The sequence below is a fragment of the Eubalaena glacialis genome, chromosome 10, assembly GCF_028564815.1.
Source record: "Eubalaena glacialis isolate mEubGla1 chromosome 10, mEubGla1.1.hap2.+ XY, whole genome shotgun sequence".
NCBI classification, from domain to species: Eukaryota; Metazoa; Chordata; class Mammalia; order Artiodactyla; family Balaenidae; genus Eubalaena; species Eubalaena glacialis.
The window spans coordinates 69,874,360-69,891,450 of record NC_083725.1 but is presented as its reverse complement, the minus strand read 5'-3'; the positions used below and the strand labels follow the sequence as shown (position 1 = coordinate 69,891,450).

Genomic DNA, 17,091 nt, shown 5'->3' with positions numbered 1-17,091 from the left:
TGATCCTTTGTGTTTCTATGGTGTCAGCTGTAATTTCTCCTTTTCCATTTCTAATTTTACTGATTTGAGTCCTCTCCCTTTTTTTCTTGATGAGTCTGGCTAAAGGTTTATCAATTTTGTTTATTTTCTCAAAGAACCAGCTTTTAGTTTTACTGATCTTTGCTACTGTTTTCTTCATTTCTATTTATTTCTGCTCTGATCTTTATGATTTCTTCCCTTCTACTAACTTTGGGTTTTGTTTGTTCTTCTTTCTCTAGTTGCTTTAGGTGTAAGGTTAGGTTGTTTATTTAAATGTTTCTTGTTTCTTGAGGTAGAATTGTATTGCTATAAACTTCCCTCTTAGAACTGCTTTTGCTGCGTCCCATAGGTTTTGGTCCATCGTGTTTTCATTGTCATTTGTTTCTAGGTATTTTTTGATTTCCTCTTTAATTTCTTCTGTGATCCCTTGGTTATTTAGTATTGTTTAGCCTCCATGTCTTTGTATTTCTTTTACAGTTTTTTTCCTGTAATTGATTTCTAATCTCATAGCTCTGTGGTCGGAAAAGATGTTTGCTACGATTTCAATTTTCTTAAATTTACCAAGGCTTGATTTGTGACCCAAGATGTGATCTATCCTGGAGAATGTTCTGTGAGCACTTGAGAAGAAAGTGTATTCTGCCACTTTCGGGTAGTATGTCCTATAAATACCAATTAAGTCTATTTGGTCTATTGTGTCATTTAAAGTTTGAACACACCTTACAAATTTGAGGAAACATTTTCAATCTTCTTTTCCCATCAAAAGAAGATCCATATACAGGACATTTATGACTCCAGAATCCATTTCTTTAATTGAGAGAGAATTTAAATTTAACTATAACTCTACAGGACAAATTGTTGGAACTAACTATTAATGAAAAACGTATTCTGTAAATAAAAAAACATTTGCTTCATCTTAGAAAAAAGTTAGAAATGAATATCCTGAGTTAGCTGAAATTTCTTTTAAATCTCTTCTCCCATTCTCATCAACACACCTCTGTGAGTCTGGTTTCTCTACACTGAATGTTGTTAAAATAAAACATAGGAATAGTTTAGATATACATTATCTCTTGTGAGTAGCACTGTTGTCAATCCAACTTAGATTAGATAAATTAACAGCAAGAAGCAAATTTATTTGACACATTAAAAATTTTATTGATATATACAATGTTTGTTAGAGTGTATATAGACATTTAATAAATGGGTTGCAATTCCACTCAACTTTTTGTTTAGTTAGTAGAACTGTAGAATGACAAAAAAATTATGACTGTTTATAGCTACTCTATTAATAGGCTAGAAGATACTTTCCAGTAACAACATTTATAGTATTTCTACTTCTTTTCTTTTTCCTTACGTATGACTGTTTTAATTATACTTATTGAAATGTAATTATCTGTTTAATCTAAAATTTTTGAGCTTATATTTTGTCTTTTTAAATTTCATTTTCCAGGGACTTCCCTGGTGGTCCAGTGGTTAAGACTCCACGCTGCCCATGCAGGGGGCACAGGTGCAGTTCCTGTTCGGGGAACTAAGATCCTTCATGCCATGTGGTGCGGCCAAAAGATTAAAAAAAAAAAAGACTATTAAAATGAATAAATTATCATTAAAAAATAAATTTTGTTTTCCTAGTAATTTACTTTTATTGTACTTTACAAAAGTGTCCATGCACAAATTATTAAAGAAAAAAAATCCTCACAACAGGTAGTCCAAGAAGCACAGCGATATCGCACAGGCTGGCAAATTACAACCTGCTGTCTGTTTTTCTAAATAAAGCTTGGAACACAATCACATGTATTTGTTTACCAACCATCTACAGCTACTCTCACTCTACAACAGCAAAATTGGGCAATTGTGGCCCTCAAAGCCTAAAATATTTACTCTCTAGTCCTTTGAAAAAAAAAAAAAAACGTTTGCCAACCCTTGCTCTAGATGGCTGAACATAATGTTGAGAAGGCTTCTCTATTTTTCTGCCCCAATCATTCAATAAGCAAAGACATTACTGGAGCTCAGGACCATTAAGACGATTAAACATTCCTACCTGCAGACATAGGGCCAGAAGAATTAAGTTTAGATACTACTTAGGCATCACCACTGACAGAGAATGAAGGGCATGTAAAACCCCTCTACATGGTGTCTGTCTCTTGGTATCCTAAAACTCTAATTTGCGTGTCTGATTTTGATTTATCTGATCCAGATAGAAGAATAAGCACTAAATCTGGAAGACCCAAAAGAATCTTCAAGCCAGACAAACAAGAGTTCCAACTACAGGAGTGCATTTGTGTGTGGATCAGAGGAAAAAATGACCTTCTTCTGTTATAATTTTTATCTAACTGCACTTTGAACACTTTCAAAAAATGATATCCTATGTAGATTTCAAGAAGCAACAATGAAAACAGTAGAAAAGATCATTTTAGTTTGATGTGCTTTGGATTTTATTTGTTACTTGGAATCCAATTCTAAAATAACAAGTTAATCTATAATAGTTATCCAATTCAATGTCCAAGTTCAATTATTTTAAAATAATAAAATTATTTTTGTAAAAAGTTATGCCCAGAGTAGGTCATTATATTCTTCTATAGGCTGGAAATGCAAAGTCTATAAAATAGAAGGATATCCTGTTATTCTGAGAACAATGCCTCACTATTACATACCTCTTGAATAATTTCCTATTATGATTTTTTGAATTCCATTATAATATACACCACATATATAATGAATATAACTTCTTGAAAGTTGCTGAAAAATATAAGTTAGGATTTGTTTTTAAACTTTCAACTTTAGAACAATAGTGCCCAGAATATCTTGAGCATTGACATCATAGAGTCAATATAACAACGAATATTTGAGTTCTTCCTTTCAAGAAGTTACAAGCCATAAGGAAAGATGATATACAATTCTCGGCTAAAAACAGTTCATAAGCTAGTTGAGATCTTCTACATAGTTTAAAAACAAGAAATGCTTTTAATGTCTAATGGTATGGAGAACTTATCTTCAAAACTTGTATCAGCAATCATATCCTGAAGTATTGGAAACTATAGGGTAAAAATGCTATAATTATTTAAGCCAAAAATATTTAAGAAAATTGACTTACATGACTACAAAAAATCCAAACCAAAAAAAAAGCAAATCTAATTTTGAGCATTAATAATGAGAAGTCTTAGTAACAGAATTAACTGCAGTGAGTTCAGTCCAAAATTAAAATAAAGCATATAAATAGAAAATAAAAAGTATTAAAACATCAACTCTGAATAAAACAAAAAAGGGAAAAAAATAGATCTTTCAAAAACAAAGCACACTTGAGGTATTTAGAGGGAAGTGTCCTGATGTCTGCAATTTACTTTGAAACACACCAAAAATAAAATGGAATACTGAATGATACAACGATCAAAATATGGATGGATATGTGATAAAGCAAGTATAGTAAATGTTAATGGTAGAATGCAGGTGGTGGGTATATGGGTATTAACTGTTATACTCTTTCAACTTTGCTGTATGTTTAGATGTATTAATAATAAAAGGGAACAATATAAAGCATATTAACATTTTAACATCCTTTCAGTATGACATTAGTTGAAAAATTTAGTGACTACAATATACTTGGCTACAAAGAAAGATTTGGAATGAGCCCAATTTTATTCACAAGTACAGATTAAATGATTTGAATTGAAAACACAGAAATAGAGAATTAGTTAACAGCACACAAAGAATAATGGAAAATTAAATAGAAGAAAGGGGGGGGGGTCTCATTAATTTTGCACTGATCGTTTTTAAGGAGTCAGAGAAAATATTTTAAAAATCAGAGAAGGTACTTAGGTAACTAACATCCAGGCTTTTAGAATCCTCAGAATTCCAGAACTGTTCCAAACGTAAAAGTCAATGCTGTCTAAAAAAAAAAAAAGCAAAGAAACGGTTGCTCTCTCCCTGAAACCTGCAATAGATTAAAAATCCCAGATTAAAAACCTACTCTAAAACCCTCAGTTTCCCTGCTCTTATTTTCAGTATAGTTCTAATCTCACTGCACTACAATTGGAGTCTTAGTCTATGCGTGAGCACGCACGCACATGGACAGTCTTGTTTATCTCAGACTCTCCAGCCATTTATTCTGCTATGAAGTGTCTATTCCTGAGAAAGCATACTCTAATAAGAAATAAAGACAAATGACCACCCTACATGGTATTATTATTATTATCATCATCATCATACTATTTTATAGATCAGTAAACTGAAGCACTGAGTGGTTAAGTAAACCGCCCAAGGTTATACAGCTAATAAGTGACAGAGGGGGAATTCAAACCATATTCTTAACCATCAGGCTATACTCTTGATTTAGAAAATTCTTATCCTCCAGAGACCCATTTTTAGCAAATAGTCAAGATTTCTAATTCACAAAATCTAAAAGCACTGAAAATAGGCCCTAGTTCTCAAGAACTGAGCCAAACAGGACAAAGGGAACCTCACTTTAAGAAGTGGAGTATCTTATTCCAACAGTAATTGACAGTGAATGCCTTATCCAAAGTCTTCTCTCATCATTCACTATTAGTATGTATTGTTTCTGCTTATAATCTTGCTGAATACAACTGTGATTTGGAAACCACTTGATTTTGCCTTATACTATACTCATTTACATATCTGTTTTATCCTACATGATTATAAATCCTTTGAGGATAAGAATCAAGTTTTACTTATCTTTGCAGCTACCCTGAAAAACTGATTTAAGAAACCACTTGCTCATATGCAAAAATTCACCAAGTTCTAATGTTTAAGTCACTAAAAAAATTATTTGAACTAATAACTGTTCACTAAAATAACAGTTAATAACATCAACAGCAGTTCAATAAAAACGAATACTCCTTGAATCAATGTTTAGTTTACATTTATTAGTGCATGAAGACTAAGAGTATAATTCTGCTAAATTATACACATATAATACTGCTAAATTATATATATATAACTCTGCTAAATTACATACATATAATACTCTAAAAATCAAAGGCAAATGTCATTAAATGGATGTAAAAGTTTAATCCTACTATGAGAAATAAAGTTTTTGCGAACTATTTAAATGTAAACTTCATTAAATGATTAATTTCTGAGAATATAAAGCAGTAATTTATACCACATGAGCCACTTGTAAATCTCAATTATTATTCAAAAGACATGCTTCTATTTCCCTCTACTAATACCACTTTCTCAGCTTAAGAATAACATTTTATTGATTCTTACTCTGAATTGTAATTTCTAACACAGCACACATGAAAAAAGCATTCTTCATGCATCAGATGTTATTTAAGCACTTATAATGTGCCAGATATTGTACTAAGTGCTAGAAATAAATCACAAGGGAAATATAATCCTGTATTTAAGGACTCTATAGGTGGGGAAGTGAGGTGTGAGTGCTATCATGGAATGCTTCCTGGACAGTGTTACGGTCCCCTCTTTTAAAGTAAAAGCATTAGATCACCTCCTGCTTTCTCAGAAAATCCATAAAGCAAACCAACTTAGAGAATTAGAAAGAGCAACTATATATGCTAGAGTAATGGCAGTTTATAAAATGAAATTTCTGTTCATTATTTTTTCCCATACATCACATTAAAAGCTTGGATGGCGTTTCACCCAATTTGTAAATTCTTTGGGACCAGCTGATTTAAAACATAGGCTATACTGCTTATTCAAAAGTCACTCTGCAGGTTGTAGAGAGTGCATCAAAGAGACAGGCAGCCCTACTACAGAACAACTGATGCTCAGATACAACAAACAACAGACCTATGTAATTGTTGATTGTAAATGACATAACATGTACATTGAAAGGAAAGATAAAAAGTGATTTCAGATATGAATCCCAAATTCGAACTCACCTGATGATTTAAAGTGCTGAAGCTTCTCTCACGTGGGCAATACTATGAAGCAGTGCCCTACTGAGGAGCATTAGATATGCATTTATTTGACGATGAATAATGATTCTCCTTCGCAAAACTAGGTGAGCTAGTTTCATTTGTTTATGGGTCTATTTCTCCATTAGACTAAGACTTACTCAAAGACAGCAACCATGTCCTTTTTACTTTTAAGAGGAATGTAACAACACAGCAATTAAATTCCATCACAAAGTAACCAGTGCTCTGAAGAACATCGGGGCAGGTCAGGAATAAAGATGCAGATGTAGAGAATGGACTGGAGGACACGGGGAGGGGGAAGGGTAAGCTGGGACGAAGTGAGAGAGTGGCAGGGACATATATACACTACCAAATGTAAAATAGATAGCTAGTGGGAAGCAGCCGCATAGCACAGGGAGATCAGCTCGATGATTTGTGACCACCTAGAGGGGTGGGATAGGGAGGGTGGGAGGGAGATGCCAGAGGGAGGGAATATGGGGATATATGTATACGTATAGCTGATTCACTTTGTTATACAGCAGAAACTAACACACCATTGTAAAGCAATTATACTCCAATAAAGATGTTAAAAAAAAAGTAACCAGTGCTATATGATTCCTATTAATAACTACAAATGAATGAAAATATTTCATTTTGCAGAGACTGCTTCTCTTTTTTCAGGTTTTATAATATCCTAGAAGGCATGCCCCCTCCTTTTTAGTTCTAAAGCTTAAACTATGTATAATATCAAATAAATTATCTACTTATATAAACCATTTTTAAAAATTCCACTTTTATAACATATTTGCAAATAGTTTTTTTTTAATTTATTTATTATTTTTGGCTGTGTTAGATCTTCATTGCTGCGCACGGGCTTTCTCTAGTTGCGGCGAGTGGGGGCTACTCTTCGTTGCACTGCACGGGCTTCTCATTGCAGTGGCTTCTCTTGTTGTGGAGCACGGGCTCTAAGCACGCCAGCTTCAGTAGTTGTGGCTTGCGGGCTCTAGAGCGCAGGCTCAGTAGTTGTGGCACAGGGACTTAGTTGTTCCGCGGCATGTGGGATCTTCCCGGACCAGGGCTCAAACCCCTGTGCCCTGCACTGGCAGGCGGATTCTTAACCACTGCACCACCAGAGAAGCCTGCAAATAGTTTTTACTTTATCTTCCCCCAGCCCAATTAAAATGTTACTTTCCATTACCAATATAAAAAACCTGTATCTGAAAAGGAAATATTCTAATTTTATTAATGATATCCTCACCACCTAACAGCACCTGCCACATGGTCGGTCCTCAGTGTTAGTCGAACTACACTATTAATCAATACTGTTTAGAAAAGGGATTGAATGGAGAAGCTGCACAAGTATGCATTTGATCCCCGCAGTGTCAAGTATGCATTTGATCCCTGCACTGTCAAGTATGCATTTGATCCCTGCAGTGTTTCAATATTTACTCAGCAATGTCACAACCTCCCCCCAAAAATTATCTGTAATCAAATATGAGCCCAAAACCATCATGTTCAGGACTATGTCATCTCCTTCCACTGAAGATAGATAATAGGTTTGATTTTCTCTATGACCAGTCATCACAAATGGGATAGATGATACCCTTTCAATTACGTTAGTCTTTACTGGCAGTCCCTACATTTGGGGGGCTCTCTTACATAAAAATCGACTACTAACTATTTGTTCTGAATGATCTATTTAAAGCTATTAATAAACAAGAATGGATATCTAATCATTCTGATTCTCTAGACATAACTCTAAAGTTCCTGAACCTCCCATGAGAAATTTTTGGTACTTACTGGTTTTAGCTATTCAATGATCCCAAAGGAATAGAATGATATAATAGAATGATGTAAGTTGGTTCTATACTCTGGCCCCTGGCTGAAAATAAGAAATGCAAACAAATACTAAAATTATACAGAACTCAGAACTTTTGGAAAAGGTTGGTACATTTAAGAGACCATCATTTTTTATTTGTCTAGATTATACAGAAGTAAATTGTGAGTTACACAAGAAAATCTATAAACACCACTGGAAACTGACCTCTGTAACTACATACAGAAACAGTGAGAGAGGAAAGAAAACACAGGCTTTTGGTCAGACACCAACATTCAGACTGTGTGAGGGTTGCCCTTTCTGAGTCTCGGTGTCTTTATTTTAAAAGTAGGTATAATAGCCAGTATCTTACAGTGTTTATTATAAGAATTTAAATAAAATAATTATGTCTAACATATACTTAGTACTCCAAAAACTATGGTTATCATAACTTAGGAGAAGATCCTCTTTTCAATCATATTTATACATGTAGCTTCATCAAGAGGCTCAAATTAATATTTGAATAGGAAAATTATAGTTAGTTACTGTATCCATTTCCCAGGGCTGCTGTAACAAAGTACCACAAACTAGGTGGCTTAAAACAAGAGAAACGTATTCTTCCACAGTTCTGGTGACTAGAAGTCTGAAATAAAGGTGTCAGCAGGCTTGGTTCCTTTTTTGGAGGCTCTGAAGGAGAATCCATTCCATGTCTCTCTACTAGCTTTAAATCAGAGCTTCCCAAATAATGTACTGCACCCCCACAGCTATACCAGGAATGAGAATCCCTCAGCCTTTCAGTGAGCTAAGAGGGGCATGAGGCACTGAGCCACCAGGACTGCCAATTCTGCATTCTTTAAAAGTTTTGCAACATTTTTTTCTAATGTCATAAAACCAGTCAGGCTTATGCCATAGCAACTTGGCATTAAGACCTGAGGTTATTACTGCATAAAGGGCTCTAAAAATCAGGCATTACGTAGTATACTACATATACCAATATTCAGTTTAAAATGGACAATCTCAGATGTAACATCTCAATGTAACACTGGTATAACTGGATGTCATCACAATCTGCCCCTCAATCACCTAAAAATCAAACTGACTAGATTCTTGACTTTAAGACTACTAGTACAAAACATGATAAAAAGTTATATACAGGACACTGGCCGTGGAAACTCAGGTGGAAGCGAAGGCCCAGAGGTCCCGCGCAGGTTGGTGAGCGTCTGCGCAGCGCTAGCTTTCGCGAGCTGGTCTGGGGAGAGTAGAGCTGCCAGATGGTTTTGCCATATGAAGCTGAACATGGCAGAAGAAGAGGACTATATGTCTGATGCCTTCATTAATGTCCAAGAAGATATCAGACCAGGCTTGCCAATGCTGAGGCAAATCCGAGAAGCCCGTCGAAAAGAAGAAAAGCAACAGGAAGCTAATTTGAAAAATAAGCAGAAGAGTTTAAAAGAAGAAGAACAAGAGAGACGTGACATTGGATTGAAGAATGCACTAGGCTGTGAAAACAAAGGGTTTGCTTTGCTCCAGAAGATGGGCTATAAAAGTGGTCAGGCCCTCGGCAAAAGTGGAGACGGTATTGTCGAACCAATTCCTCTCAATGTCAAATCAGGAAAAAGTGGCATTGGTCATGAGGCACTACTAAAACGGAAAACAGAGGAAAAATTGGAAAGCTATAGAAGAAAGATTCACATGAAAAAACAAGTTGAAGAAAGAGCTGCAGAACAGTTTCGAATGCGACTTAAAAATAAGCAAGATGAAACGAAGCTAGAAGGAGATCTTAGAAGAAGCCAGAGAGCCTGTCAACAATTGGATACTCAGAAGAATATTCAGGTTCCCAGGGAGGCATGGTACTGGTTGAGGCTTGAAGAGGAAACTGAAGAAGAGGAAGAGGAAGAAGAAGAACAAGATGAAGATGAATATAAGAGTGAAGACTTAAGTGTACTGGAAAAATTACAAATATGGACTAGTTATTTAAGAGAAGAACATCTGTATTGTATTTGGTGTGGAACAGCCTATGAAGATAAAGAAGACCTGTCTTCAAATTGCCCAGGACCAACTTCTGCAGATCATGACTAAGATTATTCTCAATAAAGTAGAAGCTTGACAAATGTTAGTGTTTCCTAAAGATAGACAGTTGAGCAGTTAGAATTTCCAAATTTTTGATACCAGTATAGAAAGAGGGCCTTTATATGTTTCATTGTTTTTGTACATTAGAAGTACTTTGTACTTTAGAATATAATCGTTCACTGGCTTCAAAAACATAATGGAAAGCCATTTCAGAACACAATTATTATAGACATGGGCAATTACAATTTATGACTCTTTTGTGACGTTTATGGGATTTAAGGACACCAACTCTCTTATTCCCTTCTTCACTTTGGAACAAACTGAGAAATAAGACATGGGAGTTGGAGATCAAAATATCAGCTTTATTATCAATGAAATAAAGAGCTAGTTGACTTGTTAAAAAAAAAAAAGTTATGTACACAACTTACAATACATGAGGTGCCCACTCTTGCCATTTCTATTCAACATAGTGCTGAAAGTACTAGCAAGAGCAATCAGACAAGAATAAATAAAAGGCATCCTAATCAGAAAGGGAAAAGTAAAATTATCTCTGTTTACAAATACATAATTTCATATGCAGAAAACCCTAAAGACTCTATTAAAAAAAAAAACCATCAGAATAAATGAATTTAGTAAAGTTGCAGAATATAAAAATCAACATACAAAAAACAGTTGTGCTTCCTTATACCAACACTCTATACAAAGAGGAAATCAAGAAAACAGTCTCATTTATGATAGCATCAAAAAATATTCCTGGGACTTCCCTGGTGGCACAGTGGTTGGGAATCCGCCTGCCAATGCAGGGGACACGGGTTCGAGTCCTGGTCCGGGAAGATCCCACATGCCGTGGAGCAACTAAGCCCGTGCGCCACAACTACTGAGCCTGCGATCTAGAGCCCATGAGCCACAACTACTGAGCCCGCGTGCCTAGAGCCCTGCTCCACAACAAGAGAAGCCACTGCAATGAGAAGCCCGCGCACCACAACGAAGAGTAGCCCCCACTGGCCACAACTAGAGAAAGCCCACACGCAGCAATGAAGACCCAATGCAGCCAAAAATAAATAAATAAAATGCAGCAACAAAGACCCAACACAGCCAAAAAGAAAGAAAGAAAAAAACTTTAAAAAATATTCCTATTTCAACAAGCAAAGCAAATTGTATATTGTCCTGGTATACCCACTATCCTTACTAAAAGGTTTTTTTTAAAAAACTAGGTGGGGGCTCCCCTGGTGGCGCAGTGGTTAAGAGTCTGCCTGCCGATGCAGGGGACACGGGTTCGAGCCCTGGTCTGGGAAGATCCCACATGCCACAGAGCAACTAGGCCCGTGAGCCACAACTACTGAGCCTGCGCATCTGGAGCGTGTGCTCCGCAACAAGAGAGGCCACGACAGTGAGAGGCCCGCGCACCGCGATGAAGAGTGGTCCCCGCTCGCCGCAACTGGAGAAAGCCCTCGCACAGAAACGAAGGCCCAACATAGCCATAAATAAATAAATAAATAAATACATTTAAAAAAAAAAAAAAAAACTAGGTGGAATATACCCTGATCAAATATGATATAACACCACTCAAAGCCTAGCTCTAACCTCTGTGTCTGTATAACTGAAAAAGGAGTTAATAATTTTTTGATAAATTCATTAAATGAATGCAAATGTAATCACTAGTTTAAAGTTAAACCTCAAGGAAAATAATACATGTACAAGGGAGACTTTTAACCAAAAATCTAATTGTACCAAATCTAGTGGTTCAGGAAGTTGAGGCACTATTCATGTCTTAATTTGTGCACATTTCTTACTACTCTCTGTCACTAATAAATTCAAACATAAAATCCCAAGAACTCATGATTTATTTAGAGACATCCTGATCTTTCTAATACCAAGGGTGTGGAAAAATACCCAGGATAGCACTGTTTTGTTTTTCCTGTGCTCCTACTCAAAGGCAATGAGGGAATACATTCCAGTCAGAAAGTTTTCCAGGAGAAATGGGCAACAATAATATACCATACAATGCCAGAGCCAAAGGGAGCCGTAAATACTATCTAAGAAAGACTTCAGGGCTTCTCTGGTGTCGCAGTGGTTAAGAATCCGCCTGCGAATGCAAGGGGCACGAGTTCAAGCCCTGGTCAGGGAAGATCCCATATGCCACGGAGCAACTAAGTTTGTGCGCCAGAACAACTGAGCCTGCGCTCTAGAGCCCACGAGCCACAACTACTGAGCCCATGTGCCACAACTACTGAAGCCCGCGTGCCTAGAGCCCATGCTAGCACCACAACAAGAGAAGTCACCGCAATGAGAAGCCCACACACTGCAATGAAGAGTAGCCCCCGCTCTCTGCAACTGGCGAAAGCCCACGCCCAGCAACGAAGACCCAATGCAGCCAAAAATAAATAAATAAAATAAATTTATTAAAAAAAGAAGAAAGACTTTAAGTGAAGATCATACAATAAATTCATGCTCTGATGCAATGTTTGCCCACCCCACTCAAAATATATATAAATGAGAAATTAAAAAATTAAAGGAGAAAACCAATAAGACAAAGATGGGCATCAAAATGAGGTAATCATCTCCCTGGACCAGAAAGCGAAGCTATGATCAGGGTTGAAGTCAGAAGCACATTAGACTCTAGGTTAAAGAGAAGACAATGGGAGGAGGATTCTGGAAAAATGATGGAGTAGGAAGCAGCAGGAATCAGTCTCCCTACCTACACAACAACTGCTCTGGTAGAATCTATCTGCTGTAACTATTTTGGAACTCTGAAGACCGATGAAGGTTAGCAACTTCCAGGGGAAGGTGTGGATGGTTAAATTGCAGGGTTTTTTCCAGTCAATTTCATTCTTCACACAGTAGCAGCTATCCATCCTTTACTCCAGGCACATGGCAGGCAGCTCAGCTTGTGTTACATGTTCCTGAAGCACCTTGCACATAACTTGCAAGAACCAGGATGGGCAAAAAAGACACTGTACTCTAAATATCAGCGATCTCTGTTTTCACTGCTGATTGCCGCTTCTGATCATAGAAATGCAGACAAAGAGGCAGGCAGCCATTCTTGTTTAAGTAACCTACCCCCTCCCCCACTGCTGAAAGCACCTCCACCTCCAGATGAAGTGATTTTGAGGGAATTTAAAGGACTAGCAACCTTTTCCCTCCTGTCATTTTTCACTTTTTCCCTTTAAGGAGCCAGACATTAAAGACTAGAAAATTCAAAAACTACTACATATAAAGGGAAAATTAGAAAGTGACCATGCATGTACAGAGAAAGGCTCAGAAAAAACCTGAGAAGGACTTAAGTTTATACCTCAGGCTGATACTTGGCACAGAGACAAACTATAACAATCAAAAAGCAAAAACAACAAAAAACACCAAACCCTTCGGAAAGGGGAGAATCTGATTTCCAGAGTTACCACATTATTAGATTCAAATATCTAGCGTTCAACAACAACAACAAAAAAGATCACAGGGCATACAAAGACACAAGAAAGTATGGCTCATTCAGAGGAAAATAAATAAATAAACAGACACTGTCCCTGAAAAAGAACTTATGGCAGACAAACTAGACAAAGACTTTAAGGATGCTCAAAGAACTATATGAAGATGTGGAGAAAGTCAAGAAAACAATATGTGAACAAAATGGAAATATCAATAAATGGAAAAATCTAAAAAAGAAACCAAACAATTTTTATAGCTGTAAAGTGCAATAACTGAAATGAAAATTTCACTGAAGGAATTCAATGGCAAATTTGGGCAGGCAGAAGAATCAGTGAACTTGAAGACAGGACAATGAAAACTGTCAAGTCTGAGGATGAGAAAGAAAAAAGGATTGAAGAAAAGCAAACAGAGCCTAAGGAAAGTGTGTGATACTATCAAGCAGACTAATTATGCATTGTGGGAATCCCAGAAGAAGAAGAGAGAAAAGGGCAGAGAGAATATTTGAAGAAATAATGCCTGACAAAAGAAATAAAAGCAAAAACAAATAGGACCTAATTAAACATAATAGCTTTTGCACAGCAAAGGAAACCACAGACAAAACAAAAAGACAACCTACTGAATGGGAAAAAATATTTCCAAATGATGCAACTGATGAGTGGTTAATATCCAAAATATAAAAACAGCTCAGATAACTCAATATCAAAAAAACAAACAACCCAATCAAAAAATGAGCAGAAGACTTGAATAGACATTTTTCCTAAGAAGACATACAAATAGCTAACAGGCACATGAAAAAATGCTCAACATTGCTAATTATTAGAGAAATGCAAATCAAAAACACAATGAGGTATCACCTCACACCTGTTAGAATGGCTATCATTAAAAGTCTACAAATAACAAATGTTGGAGAGAATGTGGAGAAAAGAGAGCCCTTCTACACTGTTGGTGGGAATGTAAATTGGTGCAGTCACTATGGAAAACAGCAGGGAGGTTCCTTAAAAAACTAAAAATAGAACTACCACATGATCCAACAATTCCACTCTTGGGTCTGTATCAGGAAAAAAGGAAAACACTAATTCGAAAGATACATGCATCCCAATGTTCATAGCAGCACTATTTACAACAGCCATGATGACATGGAAGCAACCCAAGTGCCCATCAACAGACAACTGGGTTAAGAAGATGTGAGATACACACACACACACAGTGGAATATTAACTCAGCCATAAAAAAGAATGAAATACTGCCATTTGCAGCAATGTGGACATAACTAGAGAATATAATGCTTAGTGAAATGTCAGACAGAGAAAGACAAATACTATATGATATCAATTATATGTAGAATCTAAAAAATAATACAAATAGATGTATATGCAAAACAGAGACTCACAGATATAGAAAACAAACTTGTGGTTACCAAAGGGAAGAGGAAAGGAAGGAGGAACAAATTAGGGGTATGAAATTAACAGATACAAACTACTATACATAAAATAGAGAAGCAACAAGGATTTACTGTACAGCACAGGGAATTATACCTAATATCTTGTAATAACCTATAATGGAATATAATATGCAAAACACTGAATCACTATGCAGTATGTATACCTGAAACTAATACAATATTGTAAGTCAACTGTACTTCAACCAAAAAAAAATAAAAAATAAATTTTAAAAAGCATATTTTGCATATAATTCCTCAATTATATATGGGAGCAGAGCCAAATAACAAGCAAGATAATAAAACTAAATATAACAAAGTTTCAAAAAAGAAGACAAAACTATCAAATGCCCAAGAATACTAACATTTACTCATATCCACCAGTGCTTCTTTCAACAGTTTTTAAAACTTTAAAAATCAAAGTATGTATATCAAGTATTTTGAGGAAAAAAATCAGACTGCTTTTCTCCCAAAATTTATTTCTAACCATTGTTGCAAGCTAAGGAGCTCAAAAATAAAATAAAATAATTTAAAAACATAAGTATCAACATGAACACAGAAAACAACCCTCAACTTTCTCTCAAGATAGTTATCCTTATTGTTTTACAGGACAAGACTAGCAAAATAGAAAACTCCAAGTATATAGTCCACCATTTCAAATAATTTTACCAATGCTTCTTTAATAGCAATGGCCAGAAAGCCAGGTGTACACAGCTAAAATAAGTTACATTTTAAACTTTTATGCTGATGAAATTTACCAAAAAAGAACCCTGTCACATATACACAACACTAACTTCTTGGGTAGTATTCCCAACTCTTCATAAATTTATTTCTTAAAAGAATAAAAATAGCAAAAAGTTGCACTTGAGGTGCGACTGTGGTGATAACCACAGGCTTTTTGACAGGGTGCCTGTGTTTGCTCTGTGTTTGTCCTCAGACAAGGAGCCACCCTTAAAGTCCACAATCTTTTCCTGCTCTTTCTCTCCAGCCACAGTAACCTTTTGTATCCTTCCTTCACTAGCAGCATTCTGCCAAAGACTACAGGAAGTATATTAATACACAGAACTTGCCTTTAGCAATTTCAGTTTGAGTACTGCAAATGATTTTACCAATACCTCAGTGGTTAGCTAACTACAGTCAAAAGCCAGACTAAATTTTACACTAATACTTAATGTTGTTTAGTGACTCATATGGCTTCTGTGTTTTCAGAGATTCATTTGCTCTGTTTGTATAAATAGATATGCAATACATCTATTATTTTTGAATAATACATCTATTATCTATTATTTTTGGAATTTCACAAACCATTAATAAACATTAATACATAAAACATTAATACTCTTGTAGGAAACTGAAAGTACCAAGAAACTTGAAAAAGTTCAGGGCTCAAATCCCTTCAAGTGTAAATAGGGATACATAGTATTATTTTCTTTCTTTCTTCTAACATCCCCCTAAAAATGTATTACAAGTTTAGTGTGCATGTACTTGAGGTACTATTTTTCAAGCTGCTGTCATCTGATCAATCCCACTTAAATTCTTTTCTTTTACGATATTTTTTTTTTGGGACAGCTCATCTGTATGATCTCTAAATCTCTCAAATAATACTCAACCTTTTTGGCCCATCAATTCTTTGTGTAGAGGATGACAACATATACCACAAGTAATAATTCTATAAAGGTCATTCTTTTCAGTTGACTATAATGCCACATCAGTGGCTTTGAAGAGAAAGAATTTTTAACTTATTTTTTAAATTTTTTTATTCTTTAATTTTATTATTATGTTTTTGGCCACGCTGTGCGTCTTATGGGATTTTAGTTCCCCAACCAGGAATCGAACCCAGGCACTCGGCAGTGAAAGTGCAGAGTCCTAACCACTGAACCGCCAGGGAATTCCCTGAAGAGAAAGAATTTAATATATTTAATTGGAAGACAATACACAACCATAGAATATAAGTCCTGTAAGTGCTAGAACTTTTTTTTCTTCTTTTTTGGACAGTGCTATATCCACAGTACCTACAAGAGTGCTCAAAATATTTTCTCAACACATGAAACGTGGTATATCTTAAAATAAACTAATTTTAAAATAATACTTTTATAAAAAAATTAAGTGGAGTAAGTCCTGCTAGAGCATAGATTCCATTCATCTTATGGTCTAACTAAGGAAACATCAATATTCACACGATTAAGCTCCTGACAGAGATGAACCAAAATATTAAAATACTTAAAAGAATATTAAATATTAATATTAGATACCAAAAAGAAACCAAAACACAACTACTATATTTTTAAAGACTTTTAAAATTGGTAAAATTGATACAGGAAATTAAAAATTCAAAGCAGCTGTTCACATAAATTGTGATTCGACTTCTTTTAAAGCTATTTAAATAGTCTTGACTATTTAGATGATGTACCAACAACAAATAATAGCCAAAACTATGGAATGTCCCAAAAAGGAAGCTT

General features: G+C 35.6%; 2 protein-coding genes across 2 annotated transcripts in view; one reads left to right on the top strand and one right to left on the bottom strand.

Annotated features, from left to right (window-relative positions):
* Positions 1 to 17,091, bottom strand: part of FCHSD2 (FCH and double SH3 domains 2) — a 305,717-nt gene that overhangs the window by 233,743 nt on the left and 54,883 nt on the right. The gene's annotated exons all lie outside the window — the stretch shown is intronic.
* LOC133099303 (G patch domain-containing protein 11-like) lies at positions 8,863 to 9,880 on the top strand. Its single transcript, XM_061202894.1, has one exon. The coding sequence runs from the start codon at positions 8,986 to 8,988 to the stop codon at positions 9,778 to 9,780; it is 795 nt and encodes a 264-aa protein (XP_061058877.1). The 5' UTR covers positions 8,863 to 8,985; the 3' UTR covers positions 9,781 to 9,880.

Excerpts from the sequence above, each read along its gene's own strand:
- LOC133099303 (XM_061202894.1), top strand. The coding sequence starts at position 8,986 with ATGAAGCTGAACATGGCAGAAGAAGAGGACTATATGTCTGATGCCTTC.